This window comes from Cavia porcellus, unplaced genomic scaffold (genome assembly GCF_034190915.1).
Source record: "Cavia porcellus strain 051 isolate PalLab524CR breed Dunkin Hartley unplaced genomic scaffold, mCavPor4.1 scaffold_19, whole genome shotgun sequence".
Classification (NCBI taxonomy): Eukaryota; Metazoa; Chordata; class Mammalia; order Rodentia; family Caviidae; genus Cavia; species Cavia porcellus.
Window position 1 is genome coordinate 25475000 of NW_026947502.1, and position 18162 is coordinate 25493161.

General features: G+C 39.4%; 1 protein-coding gene across 2 annotated transcripts; it reads left to right on the plus strand.

Moving 5' to 3' along the window:
• The first annotated feature begins 1635 nt into the window (after positions 1 to 1635).
• Npm1 (nucleophosmin 1) lies at positions 1636 to 12057 on the plus strand. 2 transcript variants are annotated; one of them, XM_063230772.1, is made up of 11 exons: positions 1636 to 1840; positions 3575 to 3654; positions 3830 to 3949; positions 4190 to 4283; positions 4523 to 4629; positions 4829 to 4896; positions 6417 to 6474; positions 6717 to 6800; positions 7395 to 7496; positions 9790 to 9864; positions 11700 to 12057. In XM_063230772.1, exons 1-11 carry the CDS (start codon positions 1783 to 1785, stop codon positions 11736 to 11738), a joined length of 885 nt encoding a protein of 294 aa, XP_063086842.1. In that variant the 5' UTR covers positions 1636 to 1782; the 3' UTR covers positions 11739 to 12057. The 2 variants fall into 2 exon arrangements, with proteins under 2 accessions (XP_063086842.1, XP_063086843.1); XM_063230773.1 differs by lacking the exons at positions 9790 to 9864; positions 11700 to 12057 and adding an exon at positions 8476 to 8807.
• The last annotated feature ends 6105 nt before the right edge of the window (positions 12058 to 18162 follow it).

The following is an 18162-nucleotide window of genomic DNA, read 5'->3' on the forward strand; positions in this document are numbered from 1 at the left end:
ATTTCTACATAAAACGTGTACACAGCCTTCATTTAAAATTAAGAATATTTTATAGGCCTGGTGTGGTGGTTCATGCCTGTAATCTCAGCACTCAGAAAGCTGAGGCAGGAAAATCCTGGTGAATTCAAGCCCAGCCTGGATTACAAAGTGAGCTCAAGGCCAGCCTTAACTGCATAGTGAGACCTTGTCTCAAAAAGACAACAAACGGGTTTGGGGATTTAGCTCAGCGGCATAAGCACCTGCCTTGCAAGCAGGCGTTTCATGAGTTTGTCCCTGGTACCAAGAAAAAGAAAAAGAAAAAAAAAGACAACAAACGAAAGCAACAACAAATTAAGAATACGTTTAAAATCCTGGTGATAAATTATACACATGTTCACCTCATGGAATACCATGCAACTCCTAAAAAGTGAACCTGTGTATATTATGTTTTGGAAAGATAAACCAGATTAAAAAGATAAAAATAATATGTAGCGTGATGGAAAAATATGGCCAATGCTTAAAATTTTAAAAATTACGGTGAAAAAGATTGCCATTAATCCCCCATGAAAATACTCCCTTTTCCTTCAGATACACTCATTTCATGGGTTCTTGCCATGTTCTCAAACAGTTCTCCAGGTCTTTTTTCTCTGTCTCTAATTGTAAGGCCATGACTGTCTTCTTGTCCAGAATTGATTCAATGTTTATCACAGTCATTTTGACTTTTAAGACAGTGAGTATTCGACTTAAGGCCTATGTATTTCTCACAAAGCGTTTAGTCCTTTCATTAAGAATGATAAATAAGCCGGGCGTGGTGGCTCATGCCTGTAATCACAGCACTTGGGAGGCTGAGGTGGGAGGATCCTTGAGAGTTGGAGACCAGCCTGGGCTACAAAGTGAGCTCAAGACCAGCCTGAACTGAACAGCGAGACCCCGTCTCAACAAGACAAAAATAAAATAAAAATAAAAAAATAACTGTACTTTCTCAAAGGCCACATCCTGAACAAAATTTAATGGTATTCTGCTCTTTGGAAACTAGCTCAGTCCCTCTTTGGTCCCAAATGACGTAAAAGTGAGAACTCTGGCTTTAGACACGCTTCTCAGAAAGAGCCATGAAAACACAGTTAAGTCTTGCCGAAGAAGAGCCCGCAGTCCACTGCCTCCAGCACCGCAAGTTTGGACTCTGGGGAAACGAGGCTGTGAGGCCAGACCAAAACCTTAGGGGAACTACGCCTGCGTGTTGGCCTGCGGAGCCCTAGAGGATGGGAAAAGGTGAGCTGAACTACGCTCTGGCTCACTTTCCACTCGCGAACGCCCCGAGTCTAAGACACGTACAGGCGGGGCTGCAGCCGCCATTTTGCACGGGGGGCTGCGCAGCCTCTGGGCGCCGAGCCAGCGCGCCTGAGCTGTAGAGGACGTGGAAAGCTTGGCGGGGGCGAGCGCGCGCTACTAAGGGGAAGCAGGCATGCGCAAAGACGCCGCTGGCGGAGGGGTGGGGCCAGAGTACGAATGCGCTTGCTCGAAAGGAGCCCGCGAAGTCCCTGGAAGAGGCGGGGGGCGAGGTAAAAGGAGAAAAGTCCAAGAGCGCTTGCGCAGCAGAGTGACCCAGTGGGAGGGGGAGATGTGGAGCACGCGCGATGAGGTGAGACTTGGGAAGGTCTCGCGAGGTTTCAGGAGACTATATCTAGGCACGAGAAGCCCGCGTCCTTTCCCTGGCGTGAATCCGTCCTGTGCGTCTGTTCTTTGGAGCAGTGTTCATTCACTTCCGTCCGCGTTCTCTCTCACCTAAGTGCGTGCCACCACTCCATGGAAGATTCGATGGATATGGACATGAGCCCCCTGAGGCCTCAGAACTATCTTTTCGGTAAGTGTCTTGAGGAGAACGTTGGAGCGAGGCCGAACAGGGCCTGGTGGTTGGGGGGAGGGGGCGTCAATCCGACCGAGGCTTGGGCCGGGGGAGAAAGCTAAGTACCCTGGGTGAGGAGGGCGGAGCGGCCGGAGCTGTGGAGGCTGAGTGAACGGGAGGTAGGAGGCGAGGAGCGGTGGCCTGAACCCTGAGGCGTGAGCGGTCCGAGGCCTAGGACCTGAGGTGAAAAAGCGGCTGGCCGAGTAGTCGCCTTTTTCTGTGGTAGGAGTTAGATGCCGGGGCATGAGGTTTGTTTTTGTGTGTATTAGGTCGTAGAGTTCTGATAATCATTGCAGTTGCAAGTTGATAATCTTCATTGCAGGGTCCCAGGTGGTCCGGCTAGTTTTACGAGGTTGCTGTGGGGAAGAGAGAAAGGAAGCCTGACGTTCACTAGACTTCGTTGTGCAGAACTAGGGGACAGAATTATCCTGTGGGTGCTTCGGCTAGTTAGAGGGGAGGAGAGGCGCGGCTGGGCGTGAGGAGGCCGCAGCTACTGGGAGCACGTGGTTGCCACGTGGTTGTGGAGGGCGGGGGGTGTGGGCACATCCACATCCGGGGCTCGCTGGTGTCTTGTCACTTCCGAGTCTGGGGTCCTGTGGTTTATTTGAGAACTGTTGGGCGACAAGTCCTGGGTGAGTTGGACGGTAGTGCAGGGATTCTGGAGGTCTTTGTTTGGTGTTTCCATCCAGTGCTGTTGGTATTTCACATCCTCAGAGCATTTTTTCTGGCTCATTGCTGTAGGTAGTAATTTCTCTACGTGATAGGTAATACTGGTTAGGTATCTTAATCACAGCTGCACTAAGACCCTTGATTCCAGCCGGTGCTTTTTATGTAGAAGTAAGGCATCATATTTTGGGGGAAGAAAGATGGAGGCCACCTTGTATTTGGATCTTGGTTTAACGAAAAAAAGTGCTGCAAGTCGAGTTGAAGATCAGGCTCCACCTGTTACAGACTCCCCTCATTAGTTCTCAACCCCACAGTCAAACTACACTATCTAGGTTTCTTAGAATGCTACTTTGGAAGCCTCTTTGTTCTTGCCTTAGACCTGCAAATCCTGCCCCCTTGTTTCTTCTTGATTAACCATGTTGAGATTTGTTAATGGAGCAAAAGCAGTTAAGTACAGTATTTATGTAGCAGTAACTATTAGATGTTTATTATTAAATGCAACCATTTAAAGTTAAAAGTGTTCGGGTTATATTTAGAAAAATTTTTTTCATTTGTAGAATGGGTGGGAATAGATACCTGCACTGTAGTTTGTACCCATTTTAGAGAGCTAGATCTTGGATTGGTTGCCACTAAATCTTTGAGGTGGTGTTTTGTTTTGTTTGTATCAGGGGGCCAAACTGACGACCAAGTGCGTGAGCCACTGAGCTAAATTCTCAGTCTCTATTGAACATATTTCCATCTGGAAAACGGTAGTAGTTACTTTTCTCGTTGTAGCTGAGAGTAAAATGGTGTAGAATTAAAAAGTGGTATAGAATAGAAAGTGGAGTGGATAAACTGGAATGGATAGACAGTGTAGAATGGAAAGTGGTATACAGTATGGAATGTATAAAGTTTTGTCTGGTGCGTTCCTGTTTAAGAATCCAGGAGGATGATTATGCATTACCTTCTGGTAGAGTAGTGAAAAACTAGTTCACAAGGTAACCTTGGTGTTATTTTTGTTTTACAATTTGCTTTTTTTTTTTACAGGTTGCGAATTAAAGGCCGACAAAGATTACCACTTTAAAGTGGATAATGACGAAAATGAGCACCAGTTGTCCTTAAGAACGGTACTTAACCTTTCACAGAATAAACTAAATTTTTCTAAATATCAGCCTTTTAGTTCATATTCATTTGGCTTTATACTTTTGCTTCATTGACACTTATAAGTTACAATTTTTTGTAATGGTATTGAATATACCTCTGTACGGATAGTACAAGTTTTTTTGCTTTTATGGTTCACAGGTCAGTTTAGGGGCTGGTGCAAAAGATGAATTGCACATTGTTGAAGCAGAGGCTATGAATTACGAAGGCAGTCCAATTAAAGTAACACTGGCTACTTTGAAAATGTCTGTACAGCCAACGGTAAGTGAATGTTGGATTCTATGTGTGGGTTTAGGTTATGTCAAGGATGTACAGAGTATTTTACTTGATTGGTACTTTGTCTTAGTACTCACAACTGCTTCTTGTGTCTCTGGGGTTGAAACCCCAGTATATTTTTCATGCTTCTCAGAGTGGAAAAATAGACTTACTTGGTTTGATATGGTTGTATGGGGTTTGTCTGTAAAATGTGTTTTATTACAGTGTGTAATTTCTTCCTTTCAGGTTTCCCTTGGGGGCTTTGAAATCACACCACCTGTTGTCTTACGGTTGAAGTGTGGTTCAGGGCCTGTGCATATTAGTGGACAGCACTTAGTAGGTGTGTTACTTTTATATGCTATACTAAGCTGTTTTTTTCCCTTTAGTAAAATTGTTTTCCAATTTTGACATCATTGGAAGTTTAGTTACAAGGATTAGCTCTAAAGAAATATTTTCAACAATTTGATATCCATTTTCTTGTTTTTAAAAAGTATTCAGTGGTGTATATTACTAGTGTTCTTTGTGGTGGGGGTTACTCTTTTGAGTTTTTGGTGGATTTTCATAGTGTCTTTATTTTAGCTGTGGAGGAAGATGCGGAGTCAGATGAGGAGGAGGAAGAGGATGTAAAACTCTTAAGTATGTCTGGAAAGCGCTCTGCCCCTGGAAGTGGTAGCAAGGTTCCACAGGTAGGGATGATTTTATGGCAGATCGTATATTCTAGCTTGCTTTGTTTTTTTTTTGTCTTTTTCATTTTTATCGGTACCGCCTGCTTGCAAGGCAGGTACTTACGCCGCTGAGCTAAATCCCCAGCCCCTATTCTAGCTTGCTTTGATGTGCAGTGTATCTTATTCATGACTCTGCATTTTTTTTTTTTTTTTTTTTTAGAAAAAAGTAAAACTAGCTGCTGATGAAGATGATGAGGATGATGATGAAGATGATGAGGATGATGAAGAGTAAGTATTGTAAGAAAATTGACATGCTTGTATGCATGGGTAACAATTTTTGGAAAGTCATTACTGAGTCCTCTAAACAGTTGGTTTAGTTTGGGTTAAATGAATGGACCTTAAAACTATGCTGAGAGTATAGTATATACCTTTGTCTTGATGAAAACTTGGTGAATACTTGGGATTGTGTTCACTTTATAAGTAAAAAATGTTTTTGTGTCATTGTTTGACTTGTTGACAAAATGAGATTCAAAATTGCTGTTGAGCTTTGCTTGGCAATTGAAAATGTGATTGGAAACCAGTGTTTATTGCACTAGATCAAGGCTGTGGTAGTAAACTAAGTCCTGTTACTGGTGTACAATGTAATTAGTAACTTCTAAAAGCTTTTCAGGTTTGTCTCTAAGTCTCATCTAAGTTGTTTTTGGGTTGGATATAATAAAAAATAAATGCTGATGATACTAAGGTGCAAACCACATTTTAAGAGTAAATCATGGACACCTTAGGGAAACAATGGGTAGGAACATACTGTGTAGACTATATTTTCTTGGTAGGCAATATAATTACACAGCTATATGTATATCTTACATCTTGAGTGTTTTTTAAAAATTTGGTCAGGAGTATATCTCATAGATGAAGCTGGCTCATAGTGGCTTTATAGAAAGCATTGCTTTTATTCCTAAAATAGAGGCAGCCCCTCCAGTTACTGGATTCTAAGGCCAAAGTTTTATGGTAGCAAAAATGCAGTTAAAAGTTAATTAACCTGCTCTATTTGTATGTGGCAGTGTTGTACTTAATGTAACACAGGGATTTCCTTGAGTATTGTGAAGACAGGTTTTTAACTACATTGCTGGGGTTTTCAAACCTCTAGACTCTTCCCCCCTTTGCCAATTATTTTAATTATAATTAATTTGCTTTGATAATACTTAACTAGATATTAACACATTCTGAAATTACCTCAAATACTGGTTAGCCATTTATGAATATTTACCTATTTTAGAAAACTTGCCATAAAAGAATTGTAATGTGATCTTTACTGCTACCAGTCTGAGGATTGTAGACATGTTTCTTTGTATCTGACTGGAGCAGAAGTGCTTAGAGTAACTCCAGGTTCAATATTAATAGTAACTTGCCAAGCTTGTTCTCCAAAAGTAGCCGAACTATTTCATTGTAGTGAGGATTCTGATTTGTTCATATTGTCTGAATGCTTGTCACTATTTTTGTGTAATAGCGTTCCTAATGGTGTGCAGTACTGTCTCCTTGTGGGTGCACTATTTTCCTGTGTGACTCAATTTTTGGTGTGTGCTATACTGGAGATAGAACTAAGGATTATGTATGCTTATTCCTGAGCTGTCTGCTGAGCCCCCTGATGGTTAAGGATGGTTATTGGCTAGACATTTGTGTGTCTTCAAAGAAAATCCTGTGAAATTTTTGCCTGTTTAAACTCTTGACATTGCAGTATTCTGCTTTGTAGTTCTTTCATTGAATCTCAAAATTTAGAATGTTCTCAGTATTTTGACTTTTACTTCCAGTGATGATGATGATGATTTTGATGATGAGGAAACCGAAGAGAAAGCTCCCGTGAAGAAAGTGAGTAAATAAAGTAGTACTATTAATATTAAAAACAATGAATAACATGGAAGTTTTTGTTCTTTTGCCTTTCTTCACTTGTAGCTAATGAAAACTGGATTGAGGGTATATCATACTTGAGAATTGAGTTAGGGCTTTATTGAGAACTTGTAGTTTGGAATTATTTTACTTCAGTTTGGAGAAACAGTTGAACTGAGCATACCTTTTGTGCATGGGGGATACTGACTGATTTCTAATTGCAGTCAATACGAGATACTCCAGCAAAAAATGCACAAAAATCAAATCAGAATGGAAAAGACTCAAAACCATCAACACCAAGATCAAAAGTAAGTGGTCACATACACATTAAAAGGGAGAGTTCATTATGAAATAGGGAAAAACTGAAAATTCTACTGTGGAAGAATCTAGACTGAAATTTGATAGAATTTGAGAACTCAACTTTTAAAGGCCTAAAACAAAACACACTTGTTGATGGGGATATATCCATAGACTTGATGTAAGGCTGCTGACATTCCAGTAAGGAAAGAAGAAGCAAACAAATTTTAGTTTCAATAGATTCTACTGAGGAAACTTGACTTACTTGCATGGAGCAGATTTCCAACCCTGGTTATATACTAGTATGGAGCTTAAGAAGATGTCAGTGCTTTTAACTTCTGCCTGTGGAGGTTATCATAATGGTCTTGCATGGATTCTGTGCTCAATCTGCTGTGCTTCGTACTAGGGTACCCTCTATTTTTGAACATACTAGAAATAATTTCATGGTTTTATGGACCAAATAACAGGCATGAATGGATTTAATTATAACAGTATCTCTGGTCGTATGCTTGGTTTGCTAAGGAGAATGGAGAATAATTTAGGGTGTCTGGGTGAGTTTTAAGAGCTATATTCTTAAACCTTTTAAATTTCAACTTTCTCTGTAGGGCCAGGAATCCTTCAAAAAACAGGAAAAGACTCCTAAAACACCCAAAGGACCTACTTCCGTAGAAGACATTAAAGCAAAAATGCAAGCAAGTATGGAAAAAGTAAGTGATTATCTTTAAGAAACTAGTTTTCTTCCCACTCTACGAAATTCTATCTTTTGTGTGGATTTTTGGGTGGTAAACTGTTAATTTGTATTTTTTAAGATTACGTGCCTCTGTTCTGGTATGTGAACTTTTTCAGAAATAGCTTAATAAAGGAAAGCTAGCAGATCGTTTTTTTGGTGCTGGAGTTTGGGGTTCGAAATCATGACCTCGCATTTGCCAAGCAGGCACTTGGGTCACTGAGCTAAACCCCCGACAGGGTAGCAAGTCTAACCTCAAAAAGGCATAATTTTACATTTATTGGTAAAGTATTGTTGGTACATTTTTATTTTAAAAAATTAAATGAGATCAGTGAAAATATTTGTTCGCATTGTGTTATGCTTCAGAACCAGCAGAGGGCATGTGAGCCTTCAGTAAAATTGCAAGTAATTGGGTAACTACAGACACTTAAACTATTTGGTGTTAATGTTAAACAAAAATTCTTGACTCAGCATTTTCCAGCAAATTGAATCATTTCTGTTTGCCTTTTACATCAAGGCATCCCCAGTCGATACATGCAATTAAACTTACATGTGATCTCCCTTTTTGAGTACTGGAAACATGTAAGGAGGCAATTGGCAGTCTTGTCTTGCTACTTAGACTTGGGGCAAAGGCTAACCTTAACAAACTCTGGATACAAGTAGAGAGAAAATAATTAGTGTAAATGTTTTGGAATCATATTTGAGAGAATCTTGAGTGCTATGAATATTTCTGGAGCTCAGTTAATGAGAATGAATGGGATGTTGAGAAAAAAACGGCCAATTTCTGAGTGCATTGGAAGTTAACATGGTAGTAACAGAATGTGGTTTTTTGCTTTATTCATGCTGTAAGCCTTTTATAGCCTTCCAGGTGTCTGATATATTTTTATCCCTTGCATACAGTGCTAAAATGATCCCCCCCCCTATTTTAATATGGTCCTATTTCCTTGATTTAATTGCAGGAGCATTGAACAGTCCTGGGCACTACTGATAAATTAAGCCCAAAGATGGGGAGAAAGGAAAAGGAGAGACAAATAATAGTCCATACTGAGTATCATCAACAATCCAGACTGAAGTCTTCTATTTTAATCTGAACCCCCTTTCCTGATTTGCCACTCACACCCTCTTCTGGGCTGGAAGGCGTCTTTTTTCCTAAAGCACTTTTTTTCTTTTAACAGCTGTGATTCAGTGAATCGTACATATTGCTTTTATTTGTGCATATGGCTCATCTCTTGTTTTAATTACCCTTGTATTTCTTTTAGCTGCTCAATAAATATTTGAATGAATTGAACAATGTATGTGACAATTTTAGAACGAAATAAATAAACCATTGGAGTGGTTTATTTACTAGGAGATGGGGCAATTAAGAAGCTTGATGCTATATACCTTTCTTACATAGTTCCTTTGGCATTTGGAGACCTTGAATCTTAAAGTGTGAAAGGATATAGGTAATACATCAAAATTTAGTTAAAACAGGATACAAATGAGATAATTAACACTAGATAATTCCAGAAGTGATGAATATAAACTTCATATTGTTTGCAGTAAATAGTAGTGGTTTTTTTTTTTGTTTGTTAGTTTGGGGTTTTTTTTTGTCTTTGAGACAGGGTCTCAATATGCAGTTCAGGCTGGCCTTGAGCTTACTTTGTGGCCCAGGCTGGTCTTGAACTCGCAATGATCCTCCCACCTCAGCCTCCCAAGTGCTGGGATTACAGGCGTGAGCCACCACTCCCTGCTCAAATAGTATTGTTTTAATTAGTGACAAAAGTTTTTCCCCTAGTTTCATAGTTTGAAGGACATGTTGGAGGTTAATCAAGTTGTAGTTACTACTAATTCCCCATTCACCTTTATGTGGCTTCTGAACTGATTCTGAGTGGATGTTGTGCTGAGGTTCTTGTCACTTGGAACATGGTTCTCAAAAAGCAGGGCATGTTTGGTTCTGGATTATAGGGGGTTGTGGTAAAACTTGACATGGTACATGATATGGATAGGTAGCTAAGTTGCTGTGTTGGCATGTCTATAAAATCTCAAATAATAGCTTATTTCATGATTTCTCCAGTGGCTGTTGGAATGGTTTCAGCCTTAAACTTTGTGTGGGGGTGCTTGAAAGACTGTGGTCCTGATATGTACTACCTAAGTATTTCCAGGCCTAAAATTGACATTGGTAAAGGAGCAAGGAGAGAAGTATATCAGAGTGTGCAGATCTTTGGGGACTTGGGTAATGATCTCTTTAAAACATTTCTATAGTTACCTTCAGTTTTTGTTTTCCTCAACAGGGTGGTTCTCTTCCCAAAGTGGAAGCCAAATTCATCAATTATGTGAAGAATTGCTTCCGAATGACTGACCAGGAGGTAACTGAGTTTTCTGAGGATGTGACCAAATTCAGATTTCTTACTGTGATTTACTGATTTTCCTTTCTCTCACTGGTTTCTTTTAAAAGATTACAAACTTTAGGCAATACTTTAAGAATTTAGTTGGCAAACACTGAAGGAATTTCAGTACACGTTTTTGCCTGTAGTTGAGAAATCAGCTTTTGGTTACTGAGCTCAAGTTTTACTTTTAGTACTCTGTTGACTAGGCTAATGAAAAGAGTGGGTACCTCCTTACTGCTCCATTTAGCTGTTCAGCAGTACTGCATGTTTGTTTTCCTAGGAATTAGCAAAGAATAACTTTTTTTTCCTCTACATAATAAGCATAAGAAAAATCTAAAGGGTAAAAATCAAGTGAAATCTTACTGTGCATCTTATGCATTCTGTGTATTAGCTTGAGTATTAAAATTCATAATTCTTCAGGAAATTGAAGAGTTTTTGTGGTGTTTGGGACAACCTAGGGTCCACTCAGACCAAGCATGCACTCTGCTACTGAGCTTGGAGTGCCTATGTGCACTTTACTCTTTGTTTACATTCAAAGATGCATAATTGTAAAGGAAAATGCAGAAGCAGCTAAATCAGGTTACTAAATTTCATGTATATACGATTCATACAGGGACAGAAAATAAAAACATAAATCTGCGTATACTAACAGTTAAGTCTAGGACATGTAATTTTTTAAACTACTGAATACCCAAAAAAAGTGAAGATAAAAATTTTTTTATTAAGGAAAATTAAAGATGTAACAACTGAAGTTGCATGAGGTTTCTAAACAAAGTCCTGTCTGTAGCTTACATGACTGAATGTATACCAGTATTTTTTTTTTTTTTTTTTTTTTTTTTTGGTAATACCAGTATTTTATTTTTTTGGCAGTAGTAGGGTTGAATTGAGGATTTTTGCCTTGAGCTTCACTGTCCAGTCTTTTTTTTTTTTCCTCCTAAGTCATTTAGCTAAGGTGTCACTGCAGACTGAGCTAAAAAAAAATCTTGTGATCCTTCTGCCTTAGCCTCCCTGAGTGCTGGGTTTATAGGCATGTATATTACCATTACCACACCTGGCTCTGAAAGAAAGCATATTGTCAAGTGCCAGAATGAAAGTTCTGCAGTAGTGAAATGGTAGACGTTAATAGCTTGATCTTATAATGGCAGGGTGAGTATCCCTAATCCCAAAACTCAACATCTGAAATCTTCTTATGTTGATGCTTAAAAAGTTTCGATTTTTGAATTTTCGGATTAGGGACACTCAAACCTCCATGGTTATAACACAAATCATTTTTACGCTATAATTGGTATTGTATATGATAGTGTTCATAATATCCCTTTGTACAATAGTTTTCTCATGAAAATTGTTTATAAGACTTTAGTTAGTAGAATCCCTTTCAGATGGGATTTAAGACTAAGAAATTTTTGCAAAAAGTCACAAAATACCAGAAAGAAACTGGACTGCTTGTGAATTTAGTGCCTTTATGTTAAAAGTGTAAACAGTAAGGAGGAAGCATCCTGTCATTCTTATTTGACTGGCATAGTTGATGTGTGGGTTGGTGAGATTGTGGCAACATTGATCAAATTGGTCTCCATTATTTTGATTTTCTTAATCCCTAAATTGTTCAATTGTATGTACTATAATTTTGAGGTCTTGATTTTTATTTTGAAGCATTTGACATTCAAATTATGCCATGAGTATCACTTACCTTGGAATTAGTTCTTTAAATAACAAATTTGTATTAAAATAGAAAATAGTTGTAAGAGACAAGGTTTAATTTACTGATCTATGAAGTACTGTGGTCTGTTAACCAAGGTTATTCTTTTCTCTCCCAGGCTATTCAAGATCTCTGGCAGTGGAGGAAGTCTCTTTAAGAAAACAGTTTAAACAGTTTGTTAAAATTTTCCGTCTCATTTCATTTCTGTAACAGTTGTTATCTGGCTATCCTTTTTATAATGCAAAGTGAGAACTTTCCCTACCGTGTTTGATAAATGTTGTCCAGGTTCCATTGCCAAGAATGTGTTGTCTGAAATGCCTGTTTAGTTTTTAAAGATGGAACTCCACCCTTTACTTGGTTTTAAGTATGTATGGAATGTTACCATAAGGCATTGTAGTGTAGTGGTGGTCAGACATGGAGATGGTGGGGAGACAAAAATATACATGTGAAATAAACTCAGTATTTTAATAAAGTAACACTGTTTCTATTTACTTATTTAACATTTATACTTTGTCAAAGAAATTAATATACTTTAAAATGTTAAACAGTGAAAAGAAAAGTTTTTTTTGCCTAGCCTTCTAAATTTCTCATGGTGTTAGGAGTGAAACCCTAGGGCTTCATGCATGCTAGGCAAGTCTTCTACCACTGAGCTGCATTTTCAGGTTTCATCTGAGGATTTAATGTGCATGCATGCCCATCTCCTGATATAATAAACAGTAATATTTATGCAATGTATTCCAAGATAGATTCAGACTTACCATCTACCTGACCTTGCCATCCAAAGGAAATCTGGTATGTGGAAGCGGCCTGGAACAGCCTTCCAACAGAATAAGAAGAGAATGGTTTTAATGACTTCTCAATTTGTCCAAGAATAGTACATCTTCTATGTATAGGAATAAGAAGACTTGTTGGTTACATGTGGACATTCAGAGGCTGGTACTTGAAACATGCTTATGTATTCTACTTTAGCTTCATGTGTTACAAACCAAATTGAAAATACACCCCCCCATCCTGTATAAATACATGGGAGAAGTGTTTTCTGAGTCCTTTTGCCTACCTTCAGCTGAGTTTTTTGTTTTTCTGTAAGACCATTCCTTATTTTGCCTGTTTCATTGCTGTTTTAGTGTGTTCTTGTGTATGCCCTGAAATTTAAGTTTTTGTTCTGCCTTCAGAGCTGAGTCTGTTCTCTAGTTCTAGGGCATTTTCTTGGGGAGAATTTGTGTTTCTGTTCTTAAGTGTTGCTCTTTGATTCTTTTGGATGTTTTCTCCCATTCCTTTCTGTTTAAAAATGTAAGAGATAATTTTCAGGTTTTTGTGTTTTTTTAACTTCTCAGATGGTTCATTGGCAGTGTCAAAAGTGGAAGGGGGTTTGTGACTTGCATAGTCTGTTCTGACTGCTCCCTTTGGGCTTGTTTTCCTTTTCCTTTTTTTTTTGTACGAGGGATTGAACTCAACCTCACGCTTGCCAGGGCAGGCATTTATGCTACTGAGCTAATAAATCCCCGGCCTGTTGCCTTTATTTAAAGTTCATTTAGGATTGTGGCATTTGTTGTCTAGGCTTATAGTTAGTGTTACTTTGAGGGTCTGCATAATAAAACAGGTACGGTACTGTTTGTGGTTTTCCACATGTCATTTATAGTCATTTGTAGTTTCCTTATTTCCTCATCAGGACTTAATGTTACTCTTCTCGTATCTTTAGGCTTCAGGTGGTAAATGTTTTGTGTGCTTTGTGTTTTTTGGCTTTTTGAGACAGGATTTTGCTCTGTTCAGATTGGCCTCAAACTCACAGGTATCCTCGTGCCTCAGCCTCCAAAGTGCTGGGGACTACAGGCATGTGCTGCCATGCCCAGTGGTAAACGTTTATGGTACTCTATTGCTGGAACATATTTCCATTTCTAAAAAATTATTATGTAACTTAGATTTGTGCGATTTTTTTGATAGTCCACCCTGTTGCCCAGGCTGGCCTCTCAGATTTAATGACCTCAAGCCATCCTTGTGCCTCAGCCTTCTGGGTAGTTGAGCTATGATCCCATACTGCTGTGCTAAGATTAGATTTTTTTTTTTAAATCCTTTTGAGACACCGTCTTACTATGCAGTTCAGGTTGGCCTTGAGCTAGCTTTGTTGTAGCCCAGGCTGGTTGCGAAGTCACAGCAGTCCTCTGCCTCAACCTCTGAGGATCATTTACTTTTTAAACTGGGGTCTAAACCCAGGCCACTGATCTCTATCTCTAGCCCTTCCTCTTGTCCACAATAGTGTTCATTTAAATTAATGAAAGATGGTGATATTCAGGTAGTGTTGCTGCCAAGAACTGCTTTTTTAGTATCACTTTAGATGTTAGGGAGTATGACCTGTCAGCATTTTTTTTTTTTTTTAAATCGGTACCAGGGATCGAACTCATGGCTGCCTGCTTGCAAGGCAGGCGCTTATGCCGCCGAGCTAAATCCCCAGCCCCAGCATTTTTTAAATTAAAGTTATGCCTGCATTTTTCTTTTGACAGGACCTTGTTTTTTTTTTTGGTAACAGGGATCGAACTCACGACCTCGTACCGGGCAGATGCTTAGACCACTGTGCTAAATCCTCAGCCCTTAAAGTCTTAATAAAAATGTAGACCAGAAACTTAATATTGCAATTCTTTGTGCCTAAAATTTTAAACTTCGTATATTTTGCTTTAACTCACATAGCAGAAACCTCAAAGGGTTTTTCCAGTACAAGAGAATGCAGGTGGCTTCACTGGTTGTCCTCTTGACCCTTGTCTAATGAAGCTAATCATATCTATCCCTCAAGGTTCCAAAAAAGATTTATAGAGGGGCAGAGAAGGTTTTCAAGTAATCTAAAGAATTAACAGTTCATTTTATTTCTTGGTGATGTCTAGGATCAAATGCAGGTCCTCCAAATCTGGAGTGGTTTTTTTTTTTTTTAAGGGCTTTATACCTTTTAAAGGAAATACATCTTAATGTTTAACAATTTCAATAGTACATGTCTTGGCAATCTGAAAGAAACCAGTATATCCCAAATTAAGTTTTCTTTTTTAAATTCATAAATCAACTATTAGTTTTTGGTGCTAATATGTTCCTTTTGATTGGAATCCTCTTTAAGCTTCCTTTCACTATCACAGACCTTGGTCTTCTCTCTGGCTTGCTTTCTAGAAAGACAAGATGTTCCAAGGTTAAACTTCCTTGTATTCTTAGACTTTTTGAGTATTTATCCAAGGAGCCCTGGATCCTTTTAAAAAATAGTATTTATAGACCACATTTGGTTGCATTGCTTAACTACTGTGTTCTAGGTTAGCAGGCTGTGATTTTATCAGACCTTTTAGAAAACCAAGAGAGAAGATCTGTTAAGAGCACAAAAGGTATTGGTGCATTGGTTGGCTGAGATAAAAAATTTCATAATCAAATCCCATGAATATAAAAGCAGATACTGCGTGGAAAGTCTCAGTTCACTTTTAACAAAGGAATAGGCTAAGTTAGCTGATGTATCAGGATATTTTAAGCTAGATCATGCAAATGACCTATATAGTTGCATGAGGTTTATAGAGGTATTGCATACTTGTAGAAGCTACTACCTGGATCTGACTTTTGCTGAGTCAGGGAGCAATTCATTCTTCAGTAAAGAACTGCCTACAAGGTAATCTTAAGACTAACCCTCTAAAGTACAGAGATCTTCATCTTCAGTAAGATGTATGTTGTGTAACCCTGTTTTCTATGGACAATGCTAAACAAGTCTCACTGAAATGTGTCCTAATTAAGCTGGTCTTTAGTTTGATATCAGATCAAGCTAAGTGAGCATTGAGCCATGTTTGTCTTCCCTATTCATTTTTGAGACAAGATCTTGGTATTTTCCAGGTTGGCCTTGAACTTGATTCCCTTACCCTTTTTTTTTTTTTTTGCATTTTTATTGGTACTGGGGATCCAACTAATGACCGCCTGCTTGCAAGGCAGGTGCTTATGCCGCTGAGCTAAACCCCCAGCCCCCTCCTTTACCCTCTTGAGTTGCTGAGATTACAAGCATGTGCTACCAAGTCCAGCCATCACATTGATGCTATAAAATTTCTAAGAGCTGTTTTTGAGAAGGGCCTACTTCCCTTGTAAAGGATTCTTGTTAAGAAGGTACTCCCTGAAGCTGTTTGTCCTAGCTTCTTGGGCTAGGTGTTCACCTTTTTTCTCCACAGTATTCCAGACTCACTGAATCAAGTCATAGACTGGGTAGAAGTGGAAAGCATGAGTGCTTTGTGCTGGTTTTTTTTTTTTTAACATTTGAAGGTATATGAAGAATCTGAACATTTAAGCACATAACTTGTGTCCAAGAGTACTCAAAGGGTTACAATGTTCATCCTCTGAGAAAATTGCCAGTGTACTGAAATTGAATGCATGTGTTTAAGCTACCATATCTTTGCCTAGATTGGACTAAAAACCCTAGCGGTCTCCTTACATACAGTCATTTGCACATTTTATTTTTTGTTAGAGGAACTTGGTTAAAATTCACTTTAAAAGTGTTGGTGAATCGTCAGATGTTGCTGTATGTCCTTGCTGTTAAGTAGTAAGGACTGGCTACTGGTAACTGCAACAGTGAATGAGTCAGAATCATGCTGAAGCAGAAGCAGAGGAACACCTTGTATGGTTCTGCATGAAATTGAGAGGATCTGCCTGGAAATCGGCGGTTGGGAATGGAAAGGTCATCTGAAAAGAGGTGATGTTTACACACATAATTGTCAAATTTCTGTAATGTACATTTAAAACATTAAAAGTTACATGTATACCTGAAAATGATGTTTCATGTCTTAATGAGAGGCTTCCTATAAGGTATAGCCTATTAACAGTGTCATCTCTGTGTCTCTTGTGGCTATGTCCCCTTTTTCTACAGAACTTGGCCTGGAATACTTTTCCTTGTCCTGTCTTAACCCTAAATGTTACTTAGGTCTTCAGTACCCAAGTGTTGCTATGTTCTGCCATCTTTCGTTGATGTCCTTTTCAGCACTGGCAAGCTAGCATGTTTATCTTTTGTGTGTATTGCCCAGCTTACCCTGTAGGAGCACAGAGACTAGTAGAGACCCTTGTATGTTCAACTGGGGCTTTGAAATGATCTCCAATACTAGTGTCATGAACATACTAAATCTATTGAATTAAGACTCATGGACTTGAGAAAGGTTATATTGGAAATGTGAAATTGGATTTGAGGGTGTGATTGGTGGAGAAAAGGAAAAATGTAGCCAAGTGGTTAAATTTGGGGTGAAGATTCTAGTTTGGTGCTTCAACTTGATTCCTCCATGAAATGTAGTACAGTATAAACGTAAATCCTGGAATGATCACTGGTCTATAACACTTGAGGCCTGATGTACCAGACTGACTCATCTCACTGGTGCTCTGCCCTCAGAGTTACTACTGTCCTTATCCACATGCTGTAGGAAAGGAAGCACTCTTAGACTTGGTGGAATTTATAAGCCAATGTTGGAGGCAGTATTCAAACCCAGGACCTGCAAATATTGTTAGAACAGTGCTGTTGACTTTGGTCAGTCATGTATGATGGGTGAAATGATTAACACTTTATTTGAGCACTGATAAAAGATGGCAAAATATTTCAGGAGAGTTACATGCCAACATCATTTAGCAATTGTAGTACAAGTTAAAATAGCCAGAGGTACTTGGAGCGCTTAAGTGTAAGCTGAAACTATCACTGTTCAAAGGATTTACAAATAGGCTCATTTTCTCCAGAAACTAGTTACTAGTTGAAACTTTTTGGTACCAGGGATTGAACTCCTGAACTTGTGCTTGCCAAGCAGGCACTTAGGCCACTGAGCTAAATCTGGCCCATTAGTTGAAAATTGAAAGATCAGTTCTAGTGATCAGGAACATTGACATACATTCAATTAATCAGCTTCATACAAGAGCTTTCTCATCACTCAGCAACTTGAAAATAGCTTTGCAGGGAGGCCTGATAATTAGAACAAGTAATATGTCCATGACCAGGAAATAGCGCCCCTCAAGCAGCATCTAGTTCAGCTTAGCGAAATGGGAGTATCAACTCAGCTTCACATGCAGAGGCTTCTAACAGCCCCGATCCCTGGGTTTTTTGCGTTTTGGGCTTGTTCTGTTTCACAACCACCTGTATGGGTTAGCATGAGCCCAAAGCGGGGCTTATTGATAGGGGCTCTAGACCGACACAGCTGTGTGAATACTTTGAGGCTAGTGGAGAATACAAGATCTTTGGAGTGGTGGGCAGGGTCTGAAGGCAGTAAGAACCAGTGTTTTTAAGAGAGGTCGTACCAAAGGAATAAAGCTCCTTAGTCTGGGTTTTTGGGAGGAGGTCAGAAGAGGGCCTGGAGTGGTCGCTGACCAGAGTCCTGGCTACTCCCAGGAATGGAGCCCGCCTGGGCTGGGTTTGCAGTACTGACTAATGGCCGCTAGGTGGTGCCCGTGTGTTTCTAGAGCTGGTGTGCTTACCAGAGTTCCCAGCAGGAATCCTGCGAACCTACCCAAGCGCTCTGGAGAGGGGGTGGGGAGACACCCGGAGCCTTCTCCACCTCCAGCAGCCAAGAGGAAAGGAGAGCTAGAGCACTCACTTAGCATGGTCAACCCGCCGA